The following is an 18,743-nucleotide window of genomic DNA, read 5'->3' as shown; positions in this document are numbered from 1 at the left end:
TACCGGTGGTATAAGTCCACCAAACAGGTAAGCCGTGTGGCATCCGGCGGAATTATTTTTTACCAAGAATTGATCCACTGGTTTCCTATTCCATGTCGTAAAAGGCCACAAAAATAGGAACTCCTAAGTCAAGGTGTATTTCCGTGCCGATGGCTGAATGGCTGCAGGAGGTTAAACATTGCAGTCGTGAACGGAATATCTTGGGCTTTTCCCTTACTGGATACACGCAATGCTTAGCAATCAACTTCTTTGATCATCGCTTCGGCAGGCCAGAGATTAGAAAGCTGAGTGTCTGTGGGTGTCCTCAAGGTGGTGTACTATCCCCACTTTTATGGAACCTAGTCGCTGATAGTTTGTTAAGGAAACTTAATAACCTTGGATTTCCGACTTATGGTTTTGCCGACGATTATCATATATTGATGACCGGTATAAGCATTAACACTCTCTTTGATTTAATGCAGCAAGCCCTGCGATCTGTTGAACAATGGTGTTGTCAGGTTTGGATTATCTGTAAATCCGGGCAAAACATCAATGGTGCTTTTCACTCATCGTAGGATAATTACAGGAGCTCGTCCGTTGCAGTTCTTTGGTTCAGGGGTCACTGTGGTCGATCAAGTTAAATACGTCGGGGTTATTCTTGACTCAAAACTGAATTGGTCTGCTCACATTGATTTCAGGATTAAAAGAGCTTGCATGGCTTTCGGCCAATGCAGACGAGCTTTTGGAAAATCATGGGGACTCAAACCCAGATATATTCATTGGATCTACACAACTATCGTTAGACCAATTTTAGCATATGGATGTCTTGTATGGTGGCAGAAAGGAGAAGTCGCGACAGTTCAGTCAAAGCTAAATCATCTCCAAAGGATGGTCCTAATGGCGATGACAGGAGCATTCACGACAACTCCTACTGCTGCTCTAGAGGCGCTACTGTGCATTAAACCACTACATGTGTTCCTAAAACAAGAAGCATTATCTTGTGCATACCGTCTTAGGGTTACAGTGCTTTGGAACAGTAACCCATTAGAATATGCTACCAGTCACACTCGCTTGTGGTCTCAAATGGTTCCGTGGGATGAGTATTTACTCGCTCCTAGTGACCTAACTCTCACATGCAGTTTTCCTTTTAAAACATTCAATGTGAGCTATCCTCTTCGTTAGGAATGATTGTCTGGTTGTCTGGAACGACAACTTGATGAACACATAGTTTGTTTTACGGACGGTTCTCTGTTGAATGGTCGTGTTGGTGCTGGTATCTACTGTCGTGAAATAGGCTGGAGCAGTCTCATTCACTTGGTAGATACTGTACTGTGTTTCAAGCAGAAATCTACGCAATTCTGTGTGGAGTACAATCGGCACTTCAGCAGAGGATCTGTGGTAAACGTATTTATTTTTGTTCCGACAGTCAGGCAGCCTTAAAAGCACTCAGTTCGAATGACTCACGGTCGAATCTAGTGATCGCATGTCGAACTCAAATTGAAGACCTCAGCATTTCAAATGCTGTTTACTTCATATGGGTACCCGGCCATTCTGGTATTACTGGAAATGAATGGGCTGATGAGTTGGCTAGAGCTGGTGCAACGAATGATTTCGTTGGTCCTGAACCAGCTTTACCACTTTCAACTAGTTGGATAAAGCACAAGATACGTTCTTGGGCTGCATCCAAACATGCCGGCTACTGGCGCAGCTTGCAAACTTGCGCTCAGACAAAAGCATTTCTACCAGATTTAAATCTGAAAATGTCAAAGTGTCTACTGCATTTCTCCAAGTATCATTGAAGTATTCTGGTCAGAGCTCTGACTGGACATTGCAAACTCAATTATCACATGGCTACTATTCAACGTGCTGAGTATTATTCGTGTGATTTGTGTGAATGAGATTATGGTACTTCATATCATCTGATATGTAACTGTCCCGCATTGACGCAGCTACGTATCCGGGTTTTTGGTTCTCCATACATGGTTGAGTCTGTGTATGCGGAGCTAAAATTGAAAGATATTCTCTCGTTTCTCACCCAATGTGGTAAGGAGCTATAGTCAGAAGGGTTCATCGTTCTTCCTGGAGTGAATGAATCCCTTCTGTATTCACCTTAAATAGGGTTTGGCAGATTGTTTGGCATCCTCTGGGGGGTACCGCATTTACTTCTGCTCGTACATACTGCGAGTCGTTCTGCATTCTTCCGGGAGTGCAGAATGGTGTCGCTTTTGTAAGATCTCTAAATCCTCTCGGGGGTTGGAGGTTTTATTAACAGCAGACTGTTCGGGACCTCGTAGAGGTTCAGAATTTCCTTCTGCTTCCACTAAATGTGATCCTCAGCAGATTGTTCAGCATCCCTTAGGGGTGCAGAATTTACTTCTGCTTTTATGTGTTTTTGTGTCGTCAATTTTTCCCATCCTCCTAGTCCAACCCTTACCATTTCCTTTCAATCCTTCCCTCTTATATATCGGGAAAATGATGCTAAAAACAAATTGATGGCAAGGCACAAATCTCCAAATATCAAGGGGAACGTGCCATTTGAGCCAATTTGTTCTGATTCCTGATTCCTGATACTGTCATTGATGCCTTCTGTCGCTTCTCTACCGCATTTCATTTCCGTTATATGGGATATGCTCCACAGAAAAATATTAAAGTTTTCATAATACCTACGTACGGATGTTTGGTTTGGCTAAAAGTAATATTTTTGTGACTATGATTATTACTTCTTATGCGATCAAACGATTGATTTTAATTTTAATCATAATACTTAAAAACTTGTTTTGATCCACCTACACCAGGGGTCAACAACCTGCGGCTCATAGGTTGTGAAGCTGCGGCTTTACAATTAAATACAAAAATTATAATTGTTGCATGAAAAATACTTCAATATTGATCTAAAGCATTTTATGAGGATATGACACAATTTAAATCTCTCAATCTTATGTAGTCGCTTTTCACTGATCCCAATGTCTTTTTTTTTTGTTTCGATTATAAAGACTTAAACATTAAGGTCATTCACCTCTTGGGACCAGAAATAAATAGTTGGTTGCTTCAAAAACCATCGGTTGAATCAAATCAGAATTGGTAATCATTAAAATGACTCTTATTTTTACAATATTTTTTAATGTGTGTTATGGTGTAACGATGTCTGTTTTATAACACCCATATTCTCGTATACAAGTAACACAGTATTCTTCAAAATACTTCTCTTTGACTCTACAAAATAGTTTGTTTGGGTATAAACTATCACAACCTACACACTTAAACAGTACGGTAGGAATTGTAACAGCTCTCAGATCTGCATAACCGAAGTGAAATCGTATGTTCTAAAGCTAACGTAACCAGCAAATTGAACAATATTAATCGGTGGTAGCTTATAAAAGATTAGATATTACCGACAATTTTCTTTTGGGCAGTTGTGAAATTTTCTTCTGGAACTGGAGGAAAATTGCATAAACAGTCTTCTTATTATCGCAAAAAATCCAAAGGAACACACCTAAAACCAATTCTAGAATTCGGTAAAGTAAAATTCCGAGACAGATCGACCACACACAATTTTGCTGATTGTGCAGTAATCAATATTATATTTTCCAGGATTCGTTCAGTAGATTTTACGTTCGGTCTGACGGGGTGGCCGTGATAATACGGTTATATGACGCGAACGTACGTTATTAACGCGAACGTACATAATGAAATAAAACTTTATTGACTTAACATAACACATGGATCAATAAGTCCCGAGACTAAAGCAGAGATGGCGCTCGTAGTAAACCAGTAACCACGTCTTTCTAGAGTACTAACCTTTGCTTGAAACGGGTCAAAATTTTAAGTTGATCCGACCAGAAACAGCTGAGTTATCGAGGTTGGAGTAAAGTTGTTTTGTATTTTGTTTAAAAAATGGAAAAACCGAGTTTCGATTGTTTTTTAATGGGTAAAAACACCGTGCAAGCGAAACAATGGATTGAAAAATGTTATCCGGACTCTTTTCCATCAAAAGCAACGATTTGTCGGTGGTTCGCCGAGTTTACATGTGGTTGTACCGACACAAATGACGCGGTACGCTCGGGTAGACCTGTGGAAGCCGTTACATTGAATTGATTGAAGTGACAAAAACTATAATGAAAGATCGTAAAGTGAAGCTGCGTGAGATTGCTGAGATGACACAGATATCATATGGAAGTTTATTTACTATCCTTCATAAAAAATTGAGCATGAAAAAGGTTTTTTCTAAGTGGGTGCCGCGATTGAGACAAAGCACCCTGCCACAAGTCGATGAAAACAATGGCGAAATTGAACGAATTGGGCTTTGATCTGCTTCCCCACCCCCCATACTCGTCACATCTAGCCCCCAGTGACTACTGGCTCTTTGCTGATCTTAAAAAAATGCTCCAGGGAAAAAAATTTGGCTCAAATGAGGAGGTCATCGCTGAAACTAAAGCTTATTTTGAAGCGAAAGATAATTTTTTTATAAACATGGTATTGAAAAATTGGAAAAACGTTGGAACCATTGTATCACCCTAAAAGGTGATTATGTTGATGAATAAAAAAAATTTTGCAAAAGAAATGTAAAACTTTCCATTGTTAGTCTCGGGACTTATTGATTCATGTGTTAGAACAAATTAAAAGCGTGTATAGAGTGCGATGGCGCGAACTAACTAACTGACTGACTGCCGGATGTACATCAACTGGCCTCCAGAGAGCACGGCGTTGTTAGCGATCGATTGATCACTAGGGATGTCCATTTGTTCCCAATAGTATATTTACTGATTTTTCGGTAAAGTGCCTCTTTTTGCCGAGATTTGGTAAAATTTTATACTGAACTCATCGGTGATTAACAATTATCCCGAAATCAGCAAATGCGTTTGCCAAAATTCGGCTAGACAACTGTCATGTACGTTTTACATTTTCGTTTGGCGTTACACAGTTATTTTCTGACGAAATATTTCGGAGAAAGTTTCCGGTGGTCATTTTGTAATGGAATTAGTGAACAAGTAAGCCGTGAGAATCTTTGATATATCTATACATTAGTGTTGATTATTTATATAATAGAAAGCTCCTCTCAGATCCTTCTTTCACTGTCGGGAAGTTATTATATGATATGTCGAAGAACTTCAAGGACATGTCAACCAATCCGAATTGCATATTTTACAATTGAACGGCTGAAAGCAAAAATCGGATAAAAGCAACTTAGTTTGGAAAACCCGTTTAAGTATTTTTGAATTCAAAAATCGGATAAAAACATTGAGAGCAAAAACCGGACATGGATTTTGCAATGCAAGAATCGTTTAAAAACATCTTTTGTGCAAGAATCTGACAAAATAACTTTGAATGCAAAAATCGGACAAAAACTTAACCGGTTCTTCCAAAACAAATGAATTTATCCGGTTTTTGCATTCAAAGTTTTTACAAACTGTTGCTGTGGGAACGCAGCTTAGATCAAGTTGCCCTTAACAAACAAGCAAACCATGCTTCGTACACAGCGACAGTCGGTAAAAACTTTGAACGCAAAAACCGGATAAATACATTTGTTTTGGAAGAACCGGTTAAGTTTTTGTCCAGTTTTTGCATTCAAAGTTATTTTGTCCGGTTCTTGCAGAAAAGATGTTTTTAAACGACTCTTGCATTGCAAAATTCATGTTTGGTTTCTGCTCTCAATGTTTATATCCAATTTTTGCATTCAAAAGTACTTAAACGGGTTTTCCAAACTAAGTTGCACTTATCCGATTTTTGCTTTCAGCCGTTCATTTGTACGTCCACTAAGCATAAGTAATGTAATGTATACTTTATGTGTTTATATGGAAATTAAATGTAGTCTTGATCCCCATTTAAATGATTACAATTAAAACATTAACGAATTCTGATTAGTGGCGTACCCCGGAAATTAGAGAGCGAGCAAAAAAAAAGGTCCTACACACTTAAATTTTATAGCTGAGTCTCGGCAAAAATATCAGCAATCATCTCGGCAAAAATAAAATTACTGAGCGTCTCGGCACCCTCAAATTTGACAAACGTCAAATATTGCGAAATCGTCAGCATAAGATTTACTGTTTGCTCAGTGAAACGTTCACTGAATATTCGGCAATCCAATAAAACGAAAAAAATTAAAAAATTAATTACCGAATCATCAGTAATTAAAAATCTAGTCGATTAATTTTGTTTGTGATTTCTCAACATTATAAACACGCCATTTAGGATCAAAAATTCATTTTATTAACATTTAAAGGAGGCTTACAAATTTGTTACCAGCATGTAGCATACAAAAAAATTTAAAAAAAATTGTCGGAAGGCTCGCATTTGATACCGAATACTGTAAAAACCATGCAAAGAGTTTTAAATGCTGACAGTATTTCCGGTCCTATGGGAATTATCACATCTCTCCAAACTAATGAGCAGTCTCCTTCGTCAAATTCCTCAGACATCACTACCATCAGCGGCGTTTCCGGATGCTTTGAGTCGAGCTGGAAATATGATAATAAATGTATACCTATATTGATTTCTGGTTTACAAAAATTTTCAATATTTAATGATGCATATACGTTATTGTTCAAATAAACTTACTTTGATCCATTGAATTATTCTGTGCATTGGGCTATTTTTTCGCATATCCCCCAAAGTTTTGTCTCAAGGACGCTTTGAGCCCCGAGTTGGGTGTTTTCCCTTATAATCGCGAGTGCTCTGATAAAGTCGCTTTTTATAAAGCGAAACATTCAAGCTATTTATTCAATATTTTTACTTGCAAGTGGTTCCACACTTCTTCGAAGATTATCCATTTTTTCACTAGAGAATTTCATCAGAAAATAATCGCGCAATGCGAAGCGAAAATGTTACGCGGCAATAAATGACAGCTGTTGTTCTGAATCTCGGCAAAAGCTAGCGCATATTCCGAAATCTCGGCAAACGTCTCTGCTGATGTCGGCATATCTGTTGTTTACTGATAAATTCAGCAAGCAATTATGCCAAATTTCAGCAAAGTGAAGAATTTTACCGAAATATCAGGGAATGCATTTAACGAAGTTCAGAAACATGCGTATTGATTACTGAGCAATCAGCAAATTTACGTGTTGCTGATCAGTTTCGGCATTTCATTATGCCGAGCTCAAGAAATGGTTTTAAGTGTGTAAGGATCAGTTTGCTGCTCCCTTAAAACGTTGCGCCCGAGTGCCGCCTGCGCGAACTATTTACTCTCGGTACATCCCTCGTTTCTTGGTTCTTTTTGCTATATTTGTATTTTAAGGAAGTTATGAAAACATGGGACGTAAATTAGATTGATGTCTTTTAAAACCAAAGAATTTACATCAAAAACAATTTAAGAGCATTTACAAAACTTCAATTTCTTGTCAAAAAATAGAAAACTTAACGCAAGAATATGATTTCATAGATTAAAAATTAATAAATTTGCTTCTAGTGACCGTTTCCCGTGGTGGCGACTCAATACATAGGGCGCAAGTCTTACGAATCAGTTGTCGTATGTTCGAGCACCAACCTGGAAGGGTTTTTAGTAGCAATAGAATCGTAGTACTAGTCATGCAATAATTATGCGCGCTTTAATCGGTCGCGAAGTCTGTTGAAGCAGAATTGTCAAATTCCACGTACTGCCAATACTTTTCTTTGACCATTCTTCTGATATTTAGCCATGAAATTTGAAGTAATTAGTAATTATACACTGAGCTAAATTTTCTTTACGATATTCTAATGATTTTGCACTATTAGCATTTCCAATAATAGTTACAAGATGTGTTCAACATCATGTCAAATATATGAGATAATCTTATGAAACATAAAACTCTTCTTAACGTTATTTTTACAGGATTTCCATATAACGAATGAAATTTCCAGTATGAGTCAAATTTATTAGCGCGTCTTATAACCGTTACTAGATATCCGCACAACATACATTGGAACAATTTATGAAGCGCATATTATATTCACTTCGAATTTATTTAGATAGGTTCATATATACCATATGACTAGTTTTATGAAATTTATTTATATATATATATATATATATATATATATATATATATATATATATATATATATATATATATATATATATATATATATATATATATATATATATATATATATATATATATATATATACATATATAACTCATACGAATAGCAGATAATTGCCAACTACTACTTTTCTGTGAGGATTCAAACTTTACTAGTATTCCATTCGGTAAGGGAGCACCTCATGATATTTGCGAAAGAGAAGTGAGATCCCGAGACTGAATGAATCTTACTAGACAGATAGAGTAATGAAATGTACCGGATATATATTTCATGGTCCGTTAACACATATCCTTGAACGAAGTTGGATGAGCTGTCTTGTCAGTGATTTAAAATTACATTGAGATGCGGAACTTCCTGAAAAAAAATGGTCTGGAGCAGTTGATGAATATCGAGGACACAACCAAATACAAATTATAATACGGAATACTTCGACAAATTTTCAAGGACACATTTTGCATCGTGCGGTACACTGTCATGATACACTGTCAGAGTGACAATGTACTTTAACGAGTTTTCTATAAAACTTGCAACACTGAATGGTAAGAACAAGTTCATCATAGTTACTGTTTATTGTAGTGAAAAATAAACTTGAACTATGTTGTTGTGTATGAGATATGGTTATTCCATATCGGATTTTGTTTTTTGTCCTCCTTGGCTTTTCAGAAATTTGCTCCTTGGCTTTTCGGAAATTGCTCAGTATTTAGAATGTCTCGGCACTGTTCACCGAATCGTTATGGTAGCCATCCGTTCTTCTCATTGCAAATCACTCCCGTCAGAGGAGTAGGAATTTTTCCAACATCTGCTAAGTGCGGGGAACCTTTACGTCATAATACTAATAGAAAATAATTCAATTAATAAGTTTATCCATCGTGAAAGAAAAACTGTTGTGTCTGCCACCGTTCGGGCTATAATCAATTTGTCTGGGTCACGCACAGATGAGTGACTATTGGGAAAACGCATACACAGCTTGCATTTGTTTCTCTTTTAACTTTTATTTTATCGTGTAGAGCGCTAATCGCTGTTTCCGTAGTACGAATACGAATCGTACCCATGTTCCACATCAAGGCCCGTTTATGAAATAAAGTCCCATCACTGCCAAAATATTTCGCAATTCTTCATCCATCGATTAGCTGGAGTGTACCTTTGAATTTGTTGCAATACAACAACGGAAAACATAAACAAACAAACTTGTTTTGCGCCGTAGCAACTAGCATAAAGCGTTGCCAGAAACGATCTCCTTCCACATTTTCAAACTATCGCAACGAAAGGGAGTAATTTGCTAGGCTTACTTGTTCAGGCTGTGAACCGAACATTGACGGTTCGTTTGTATGGGACTTAGGGGTATTATTATTTGTATTTGACACAACTGTCGACTTTCATCGGATTTCCATATAAATTATATGGGATATTTTTATAACTTTCATTATGATAACGTCCATTTAGATTTGACGTACACATTAAATAAAGATTATAAGTTTCCATGTAATTTCTATGAATTATATTCTGCATATGATTCATATGACAAATCTAATGAATATAAATAAGATTTTCATTTCAGTGTAGGTAATTGTATATTTTAAGGTAGCGCTTCGCCGTGGTCACGGGAGTTCGCTGCCTGTCCCGGGGTTTCACGCACTTTACCCAAAATTGTGAGAAAACGGTAAAGAAAACGGAAATTCCAAGAACATACGATTCTAGATAATTAATTTTTCTATCGATTCGTATATAAACTGTGCCTGATAAACGTTTTTATCGGAAGATTTCGTGCGAGTTTTAAAAATAAATGAGTTTTTCCTTATTCTTTCGCACGCACACAATGTCAACGCATGCATTGGGGTGTGCAAAATGCTACATGCGGTAGACGCTAACAACATTTCTTTTGTTTTCGTTGTCCGTTCTCTCTGTGTAAACGTTGAATAAAGATGAGTAGAAAATGTAAGTAAGTGTTACTACTTTGTAAAATAATTTCTATTCATGTTTCAGTAGAACCAGAAATCAGTAATGATTTTCATCGCTACTAGCTTTGAAGCTTTTTTGAAAACGTAGCACATCCCTACATATGCGAGTTGTTTATAGCGAGAAATGGAAAAAAGAAAACAAAAGGTTTAACAAAACTCGCACGAAATCTCACGAAAGAAAAGCTTTCTAACTAATATTTTTCGCCAAATGCATAGTAAAATCATTTACCTACAATCGTATGTTTTTGATTTTTCGTGAATCGGGTTAGTATTGGAGAAATTTGCAATTTAGAGTGAAATTTCGGCGACAAAGCAAGAGGAAGCAGTGAGTTGTCTCGCTTCGACTTGACCACGGCGAAGCGCTACCTTAATTAAAATATCTTGCACCTGGTCTGTAGTTTTTTTTTTCAACCAATAACTTGTGACTTTGCGGAATCTTGTAAATTGTTTTAGCAGTAATCTCTTCGATTTTGAAACTTCAAAACCTCACTCCAAATGTTGCAACTGTGCAAAATGAAAACATACGCACATACGAAAACATTAAAATCAATTCCTTAAGAAAAGCTTGGCACGATAATTATTCAATTTAATTATTGGTAGTATATTGGGTATTCGTTTGTGAAATTACGTATACCGTAACATTTTCAAATAAACATTTCGTTTGCATCAATATAATTTTCGTTTTTTTACATCTATATTTATCCATAGTGCATGGCGACAATCTTGTGAAGCGAAGCCTGAAGAACACCGTTCCCTGTTTCGAAGATGGACGATTTTACAGGTTAGTTATTGGTCTGATAATTCAAAACAATTGAGTAATGCAACGATTTTCAATCTTATGTCCGTTGATTACTGGAGAGCCACGAAGTAATCATAGGGAACGCACAATAAATCTAAGTGTTGATAATAAAAAAAATGAAGTATTCAAGAAACTTACGGCTAAGAAGCTTGAGAACTACTGCTTTAGAGCTGACAACTTGCGAACAATAGAATTGCCACGCTTAGAATCATACATTTTGAGATTGATTTAACTTTAGGAACATGAACTGTATTTATTTTACTTCTGAAATATCTTATCAATATACCTTATGATCAAAAAAGAACCGGAATTTTATTAAAAAACGCAAAATTTCAATTTTTAATAAATTTCTTTATTATCGCCTTCAAAGTACTCTCCTCCTGCGGCAATACATGCATACCAACGCTTGATCCAAGGGGAGAGTCGCTTAACACAAACTATATTGTGCCTCTAAAAAAACACGTGATATACTGCGAGTCTAAGTGTGCCACGCTGTGCCCCATGAAACAGCTACTTGTCAAAACTGAGCCCTTTGTGTGCCGCAACTGTGCAACTGTATGAAAACGAAAGTGCCAATATTGATAAATGCACCAACGCATTGTGTTAATGTGTGATTGGCACATTGTTCTAAGCGTCCTCCCCTTGGCTTGATCCAATTTTCCATACAAGTTTTATAGGCCGTCGAAGGTATGGTCTTTAGTTCACGCAGCGAATTCTCTTTTATGGTCTCTATAGTCTCAAAACGCGTTCCCCGCAATGGCAATTTGAGTCTGGGGAGAGGAAAAAGTCACACGGAGCCATATCTGGAGAGTACAATGCTTGGTTGATGATATTGGTTGAGTTTTTGGCCACAAACTGCGACACAACCACGACGCTGTTTTTGAATGAAATTCAGCTTTTTTGGCACCAGCCGAGAAGCGACGCGTTTCAAACCCAAAACATCAGTTAAAATGTGTTCGGCTGATCCATAAGAGATACCCAACAACACAGCAATCCTTCTAATCGGTACAGAACGATTTTGCATTACGATTTGCTTCGCCGATTCAATGTTTTCTTCAGTAACAGATGTTGGGCGGCCAGGAATCTCATCACGATCCAAGCTTGTACGACCACCTTTAAAGCGTTTATACCACTCGTATGCCTGCAGTGTTGTTTTTTCAAGACACGATTCACCAAAGGCCTTTTCTAAAATTTTCAACGTTTTGGAACACTTAAATCCATGTGCAACACAAAATTTGATGCACGCACGTTGTTCTAAATTTTCATTCATTATAAAAATCGCCACACGAAAATTTTTCAACTTCTTTGTATAGACGCCAAACAAAAACTAATCGTACGATATGCGTCAAAATTTGACAGAATGTGTATAAAAGTGTTGCCAACGTTGAGAGAATAAAATTTTACCGATTGGACAAGCGCGGGAATTTTAAAATGAAAATTCCGGTTCTTTTTTTATCATAAGGTATTTCTGATGAACTTTTTTTTTAATACTTTCATTACGCACTACACATCAAATTCCTCGATCTCCGTTCCTAATTTTGAATGTTTCCACAGTTTGGTAACTTTTCTGTTCATCTTCGTTTATTGTTTATTTTTCCGAATATTTATCGAACTGAGGAAAATGTGATCAGTTGGGAAGCTTCACATTTGGTCAATATAATCTTCTATCATTATCAAAATACTACTATAAAGCCTCCTTAATATAATAGCAATTTTCGAAAACGGTTAAAACGTAACAGCTACATGATTTAATTCGATCAATTGCCAAACTTGTTGTAAAACCGTTCTACTATTCCGAAGCGTTGATTGGTCATCAGGCTTCCGTTCCAGAGATCTTTTGTAGTAACACTACGAAAAATATAAAGAATGTAAATTCACGTCTCGGTAAATGCACATAAAAGGAGCGTCGCAATTCTTTTAAAATGACAATCAAAAGCATGTGAAAATGAATCATTTCTTTAACTGTACAACTAATTTAGCTGAAATTTACATTGAAAAAGACACAACATTTTACTTTATATGCTAATAGTTGTAAAATTCTTTTATTACCCAAGAAAACTCGTAGAAAAAATTATCTAATTTTGTGTTATCTACATTATTTCTAAGATTCACAAAACACCAACTTTCAATAGCCTGAATCACGATCATAAAGAAGAAACGCTTTCTAACAAAAAATTGTAATATATTTCGGCTTTTTGCGCGTTTTGGAAGAAAAGAAAAATGTACTTAATTCATAGATGAAGTGATTGAGTAAGTTTCCTATATAAATCCTTATTTCCATCATTCACAGGAATCCTGAACGACCGATTCATAAGATGTGGACCAGCACGGAGTGCGCCAAATATTATCTCTGCCTGGACGGAGAGGTTTTCGAGTTCAAGTGTTCTGTAGGTTTGATGTTCGATGTAACACGGCAGATATGCGATTTCAAGCAGAACGTCGATAACTGTGAAGTCACAGCAGGTAATTAAAAGTTTAATTCCAACATCTGATCGTGTAACGTCAACGAACAATTCCGATGCTGTAATGCACTTGACAATAAACATAAACAAATTCATTGTCAACAGAAACAAGCCATTGGTTACACAAATCAATTTCATATTGAAATTTATACATGTTTGCTTATTTTCCTGCCGCACCCTGTAAACAACCCGTTCGTAAAATGAACATAACCTTTTCGACAGTTGATATGGTCTAATCAAATTATGAAGGTGTTGGAGTAGTTGCTGGACATGAGCATTTTTAGCAGGACTTTGTTGAAAACAAGGACCACAATTATGGGGCAAATTGCAATTGTAGGAAAACAGCCAATGTTTCAAAACGCAAAAGCAATTTTCTAAACTGTCGTTGAACGGAAATTTAAAAGAGAAATATCAGTTTATTTGGATAATTTTTCTTAATGAACTGATCCTTTTGTTCTTAAAAATTCACCTAGCAGTAACGGAGAAAACTGCTTTTGGATTCTTCAATTATGGATGTTTTTCAAAGGTTGTAAGTAGAACCTTAATCATGAAACATCAACTGCTGTTTGTCTCGCAATTTTTTTCGGATGTTTCGCTATTCACCATAATTAAATTAACTTAAGATTGGACTCCCAACAAATTTGACTGCGGTTCGCCCACACTTTTATTTCGTGTACAACTATATCCTTACTCACTACATCCGTTAATTCATCACAGAAACATCAAATTGCTCGATGTTACCATGAAGAGCTTTTTTTGTATTCAATATTATAATATAATTTTAAGGCACACTGCTTAAGCTACAATGAAGAGCTTTGGTAAATATTAAAAAGTGACATCTCGTTGATCGTTCACTATGTGTCAAACTTGTTTATTTTTTATTCCATCTGGCAATAAAAGTTTCAATGAATCTAAGGTCAAATTATGAAGTCGTTACACGAAACACTTTTTGAACGAATGTATGCGACAATTCATCAAAATCAAATCAGATCCTGACAGCTTAGAGAAAATTTTCGATAAGAAACCTGATCTTTGGAGAGTCGATTTCACCGTTGATTATTTCCGCCACAAATACAGTTCGTTAAATCTTTCTTCGACGTCCCAGGGTATCAAAACCTAACAGGTGACATCGGTCAGCGTACGGATCCAACAGATTTCGACAGGAAAGATCTCGTAGCGCAAGCCGAGTAAATCTTTTTCAAACACGTACGATCCGCAAACGAGTTGATGTGGACTCCATATTAAACCGACATTTTCCCGCAACAAACGCACTACCCAAGTAACAATTTTTGTTATGTTAGCTTATTTGTGACTAGTTTGCAACCAGATCCCAAGTAGCAAATGTAACTTATTGAACTTTCAAGATGTTATTTATGTTAGATATGTTTAGAAATATATATAAAAATTGTTTGTGCAACTTATAATTTTTAAGTTTCACAATACTACCGAAAAAATCACCTAAAACCATTGTGCTGTAAATCACCAACTTGTTAATGTTTCACTAGAAGCTCTACAAAAAATTTCACATCGTCTTGTAAAACGAGAGTAACTATAACAATTGTACAACTTATCAAAAACTTTCCAAACGGCTGTCATAATTGTACCGGACACAGTATACGTCGAAATTGCTATAAATCACCTGTGGAAGAAAAATTAGTGAAATGATTGATGCTCTCCGCAAGGCATAAAAGGCTAAGCCGAATTGATAACGTTTCTGTAAAAATATATTTCTGCAGAGTCCGCATTGTTTTTGCTGCCTCATGAATTTTTAGATCAGTGTGTGCAGTTTTCTTCAGTTTTAGAAAAATATTGATATAAAATTCAAAACTTGCAGAAAAGTTGTGCAAGATTTATCTGTTTGAATTGAACGCAAAACTTGCAGACATGAGATTATTATCATAAAAGTTGCAGGAATACAGCATTATATACGCAATGAAAACAAAAATCAATCAGATAATTTGTATTCGGTTTTCATCTCGCGAAAAAAAAGCAGACCTGACATCACTTTTTTTTTACTCCCATAGTTATATATTACCGCTTGTGCAACTTGTTTTTGCAACTCCAGCACACGGACTTACCAAAATAATACCTGCAGTGCGTATCACAAAAGTCGGGCCCGCTAAGATGAATGACTATACTGTATTGTTGTTTAATTCAACTAGAAGATTGAAACTGATAGAAAAAACAAAACGTAGAGCATTTTTTTCCGAAATATTAACATGTTAATGTTTCCTGTTATTTAGATAATATATATCATTACGTTGGGTGAACCATTTTCTATTCAACTCATTGTCACCATCGAAGCCATATTGGAAATATTCATCAAAAAACGCGTTAATTCAAAGGCGCTTGAACATTTCGGGCGTACGAATACATGTTTCACCATAAAAATGCAGTTCGTTGTCGATTTTTCATTTACAAAAACACAAAAGATCAATTTTACAATATGTTGCATTATAATTTCTCATGAACAGATTATTTAACAAGATCCATGTTTGTGTTAAGAGCCGTTGTATTCAAAATCAAATGTGAAACTTATTCATTAGAAGTTAAGTTTGCATGTTTTTGTAAACGTCATTCCTTTTCTTGTTTACATTACGTAGTAGTTGTCACGAGTTTCACAATTCTTTTTCGCTGATTTTATTACTGCCTTTGTGATGTGATCGACGCATGAGTTTTTGTATCAGTTGCACAATCGTTGTGAATAAATGTTCGTAATAACGGATGAACTTGAAAGTATGTTGCACAACACAGAAAAATTACGCTTTTTCCATAACACAACAGTTACTAGAATAGTGATATAAACTAACTTGATAAATTGCACAATCAGTAGAAAAATACGAACAGCAACTTAACATGCTACTTGGGATATTTGAGTTATTGTTACTAACATCCAACCACTTGCGTGACTCAAAAAGCCCAGTTTCTACTAGTTTCTATGTCGGTTAAAAATAAGTTGTCGTTACGTTGTAATGTCATACTGAAATAACTTATTTTCCATAACTTGAAAATAATTTATTTTCAAGTAAACTAGTTGAAACTTTGTTGCCATCGACATTATAAACATTGAATGAATCCATAATGTTTTCCTATCAACAATAAAAAGACAGTATAGTTCCTGAAATTACAAATTTGATACAAGGTACAAATTTCACAACGATTTTAAAACTATCGAGCTGAATTAAATTTGATTCACTGTTTTTTATGCGCCTCCAACCAAAATCTGATTATGAAGATATGAACAATAAACAACGAAAAAACCTTATGTTCAGAATGCTCAAAATTAATCCAATTAGAGTGATTTCTCATAATTTTAAATTCATATATCATGATAATTGTAATATCACAATCGATGTTTAATCCCTATATTGTTTAATCCCTATATAGTTTATAATAATGCATATAACAAAAAGGACTATTCTGCCTTTCATGGTTTTCGTCAAAAAGTAGTTTAAAAAAAGTAATATCCTGGTTTTATTTATGTTTAATACACTTCTTGCGACTCTATAGCGGCCCTTACACGATCATTAAAAGTGTCATTACTAAGTAATGACACTTCTGCTCAAACACTCGTCATTACTGCATTACTGTACATCATTACTTTTTAGCATTACACGTTCATAATTAATGATGAGTATTTGTAAATACTCCAGCAATAGCAATAGCAATATTTTTATTTTCGTTTATCTGAAAATAAATTTGATTTGCCATTGAAACGTTAAGGTTAATGGAATATTAACAATTTGAATCTACACTTTGTCATTTTTTCGCGTATAGTTCTAAAAGTAATGACACTTTTAATGATCGTGTAAGGTCTACGAGTTCAGTAATGACACGAGTAATGATGGAATTCCGGATTTTCCATCATTACCAACATTATTTCTTCTTCTTATTTTTTGTGGAAGTGCTGAATATCTTTAGAACTATACGCGAAAAAATGACAAAGTGTAGATTTAAATTGTTAATATTTCATTAACCTTAACGTTTCAATGGCAAATCAAATTTATTTTCAGCTAAACGAAAATAAAAATATTGCTATTGTTATTGCTGGAGTAGTTACAAATACTCATCATTAATAATGAACGTGTAATGCTAAAAAGTAATGATGTACAGTAATGCAGTAATGACGAGCGTTTGAGCAGAAGTGTCATTACTTAGTAATGACACTTTTAATGATCGTGTAAGGGCCGCTATTGATTCGAACTGATAACGTGGGTCAATTTGTGCCCTTTCTTCTCCGTTCGAAATGCAGGTCGAGGTGAAATCATGTAAATTAGATATATAACTTTTCTTACAGAATAACAATGCGGACAACTATTTCGAATAGTTTGGAGACAGCTGATAGACTCGTAACACAGACTAACAGACATGACAGTATGAGTAAATTCTTATAAAAATAATTTTTCGTGATGCACTAGTTCCACCTATATTGTACTGCGCGAACTATTTACTATCTGTACACCCCTTGTGTTATGTACAAGTTTTTTTATTAGTTGGTTTCCCCTCGTTTGTCAACACCGATCAGCTGCTTGCAGGGATGCCTGATTTCATTATAATATGGAAAATGAATCGTCACAATAAATTATTGGATTACGTTGATAATATATTTAACTTTTTCGCGATGTTGGAAGGTAACCATTTATTTGACTCAACGTTGTTCATCTAGACTATTTTTTATTGTGTTGGTAGTTTTCACCCGAAATTAAGTGGCGACAGACCAGAAGTAAGTAAATATTGTAACAAAACGGGTTCGTCTTTGTATTGCGTTGGAGGATGAGAAGTAGGCACAATTATGTATATAGTTTTGGCAATATGTATTAAATTTGTATCCTGCATGAAATTCGCATGGACGTATACAAATCAATACATTACAGGTAATTCTGTATGAATGGCAACTCTGTTGGTAAATGAAAAAAATAAACACAGTCTAGATGACGGACAGGATGTTTTTGATAGGGTAACGTGGCGCCATCATGACACATGTGAGTACTGTCCCAAATAAAGGAATATTCGAAATGACCGTTAAAATGATTGAAGAATCTAATTTGAGTGTCCTGTCTGTTAGTCTGTGCTCGTAATGCCAAGAAAGTTTCTGACGTTGGTATTTCTTATGAAAAAAATTACCGTAGAATCGATTGTTGACAGTTGAAATAGCCGTAAAATTTACTATCATGCCCGTTTTGAGTAATTTTTACTTTTTTCTGACTTTACTTCGTAGACTGACAGTAAAACTCTGCCAAAAAACGAATTTGTCGAATAAAAAGGGACTCTTCTGATGTTCGTAAATATATCAGAACGATCACAAATAACTGTATTCCTGAAGCAGATTGAATACAACCTATTAATTGTGGTCCATATTACGTAGAAAGCTTCAGCGATCCAAACACACACAATGGGAATGACAGTATTAGCCCTTTTTACCCCAATTTAATTTGCTGTTTTAAAACAACCGTTAAATTTCTTACACAAATTGAAATCTCTACTTGGATGTCTGTTATTTGTGATTTATCCTTTAACTGAGTCTTTTGA

At 35.6% G+C, this 18,743-nt stretch overlaps 1 protein-coding gene across 3 annotated transcripts in view; it reads left to right on the top strand.

Moving 5' to 3' along the window:
• The window catches only part of LOC131430140 (chitin deacetylase 1), a 71,413-nt gene that overhangs the window by 44,897 nt on the left and 7,773 nt on the right, over positions 1-18,743 (top strand). For 2 of the 3 annotated variants that reach the window (XM_058594862.1, XM_058594861.1), the window contains exons 3-4: positions 10,662-10,734; positions 13,043-13,215. In XM_058594862.1, the coding sequence (XP_058450845.1) occupies positions 10,662-10,734; positions 13,043-13,215 (246 nt within the window). Of the gene's footprint in view, positions 1-10,104; positions 10,218-10,661; positions 10,735-13,042; positions 13,216-18,743 lie in introns of those variants that run through there. The other variant, XM_058594863.1, reaches the window with a different exon arrangement.

Source organism: Malaya genurostris, chromosome 2, assembly GCF_030247185.1.
Source record: "Malaya genurostris strain Urasoe2022 chromosome 2, Malgen_1.1, whole genome shotgun sequence".
Lineage (NCBI taxonomy): Eukaryota > Metazoa > Arthropoda > Insecta > Diptera > Culicidae > Malaya > Malaya genurostris.
This window is presented reverse-complemented; position numbering and strand designations above follow the sequence as displayed.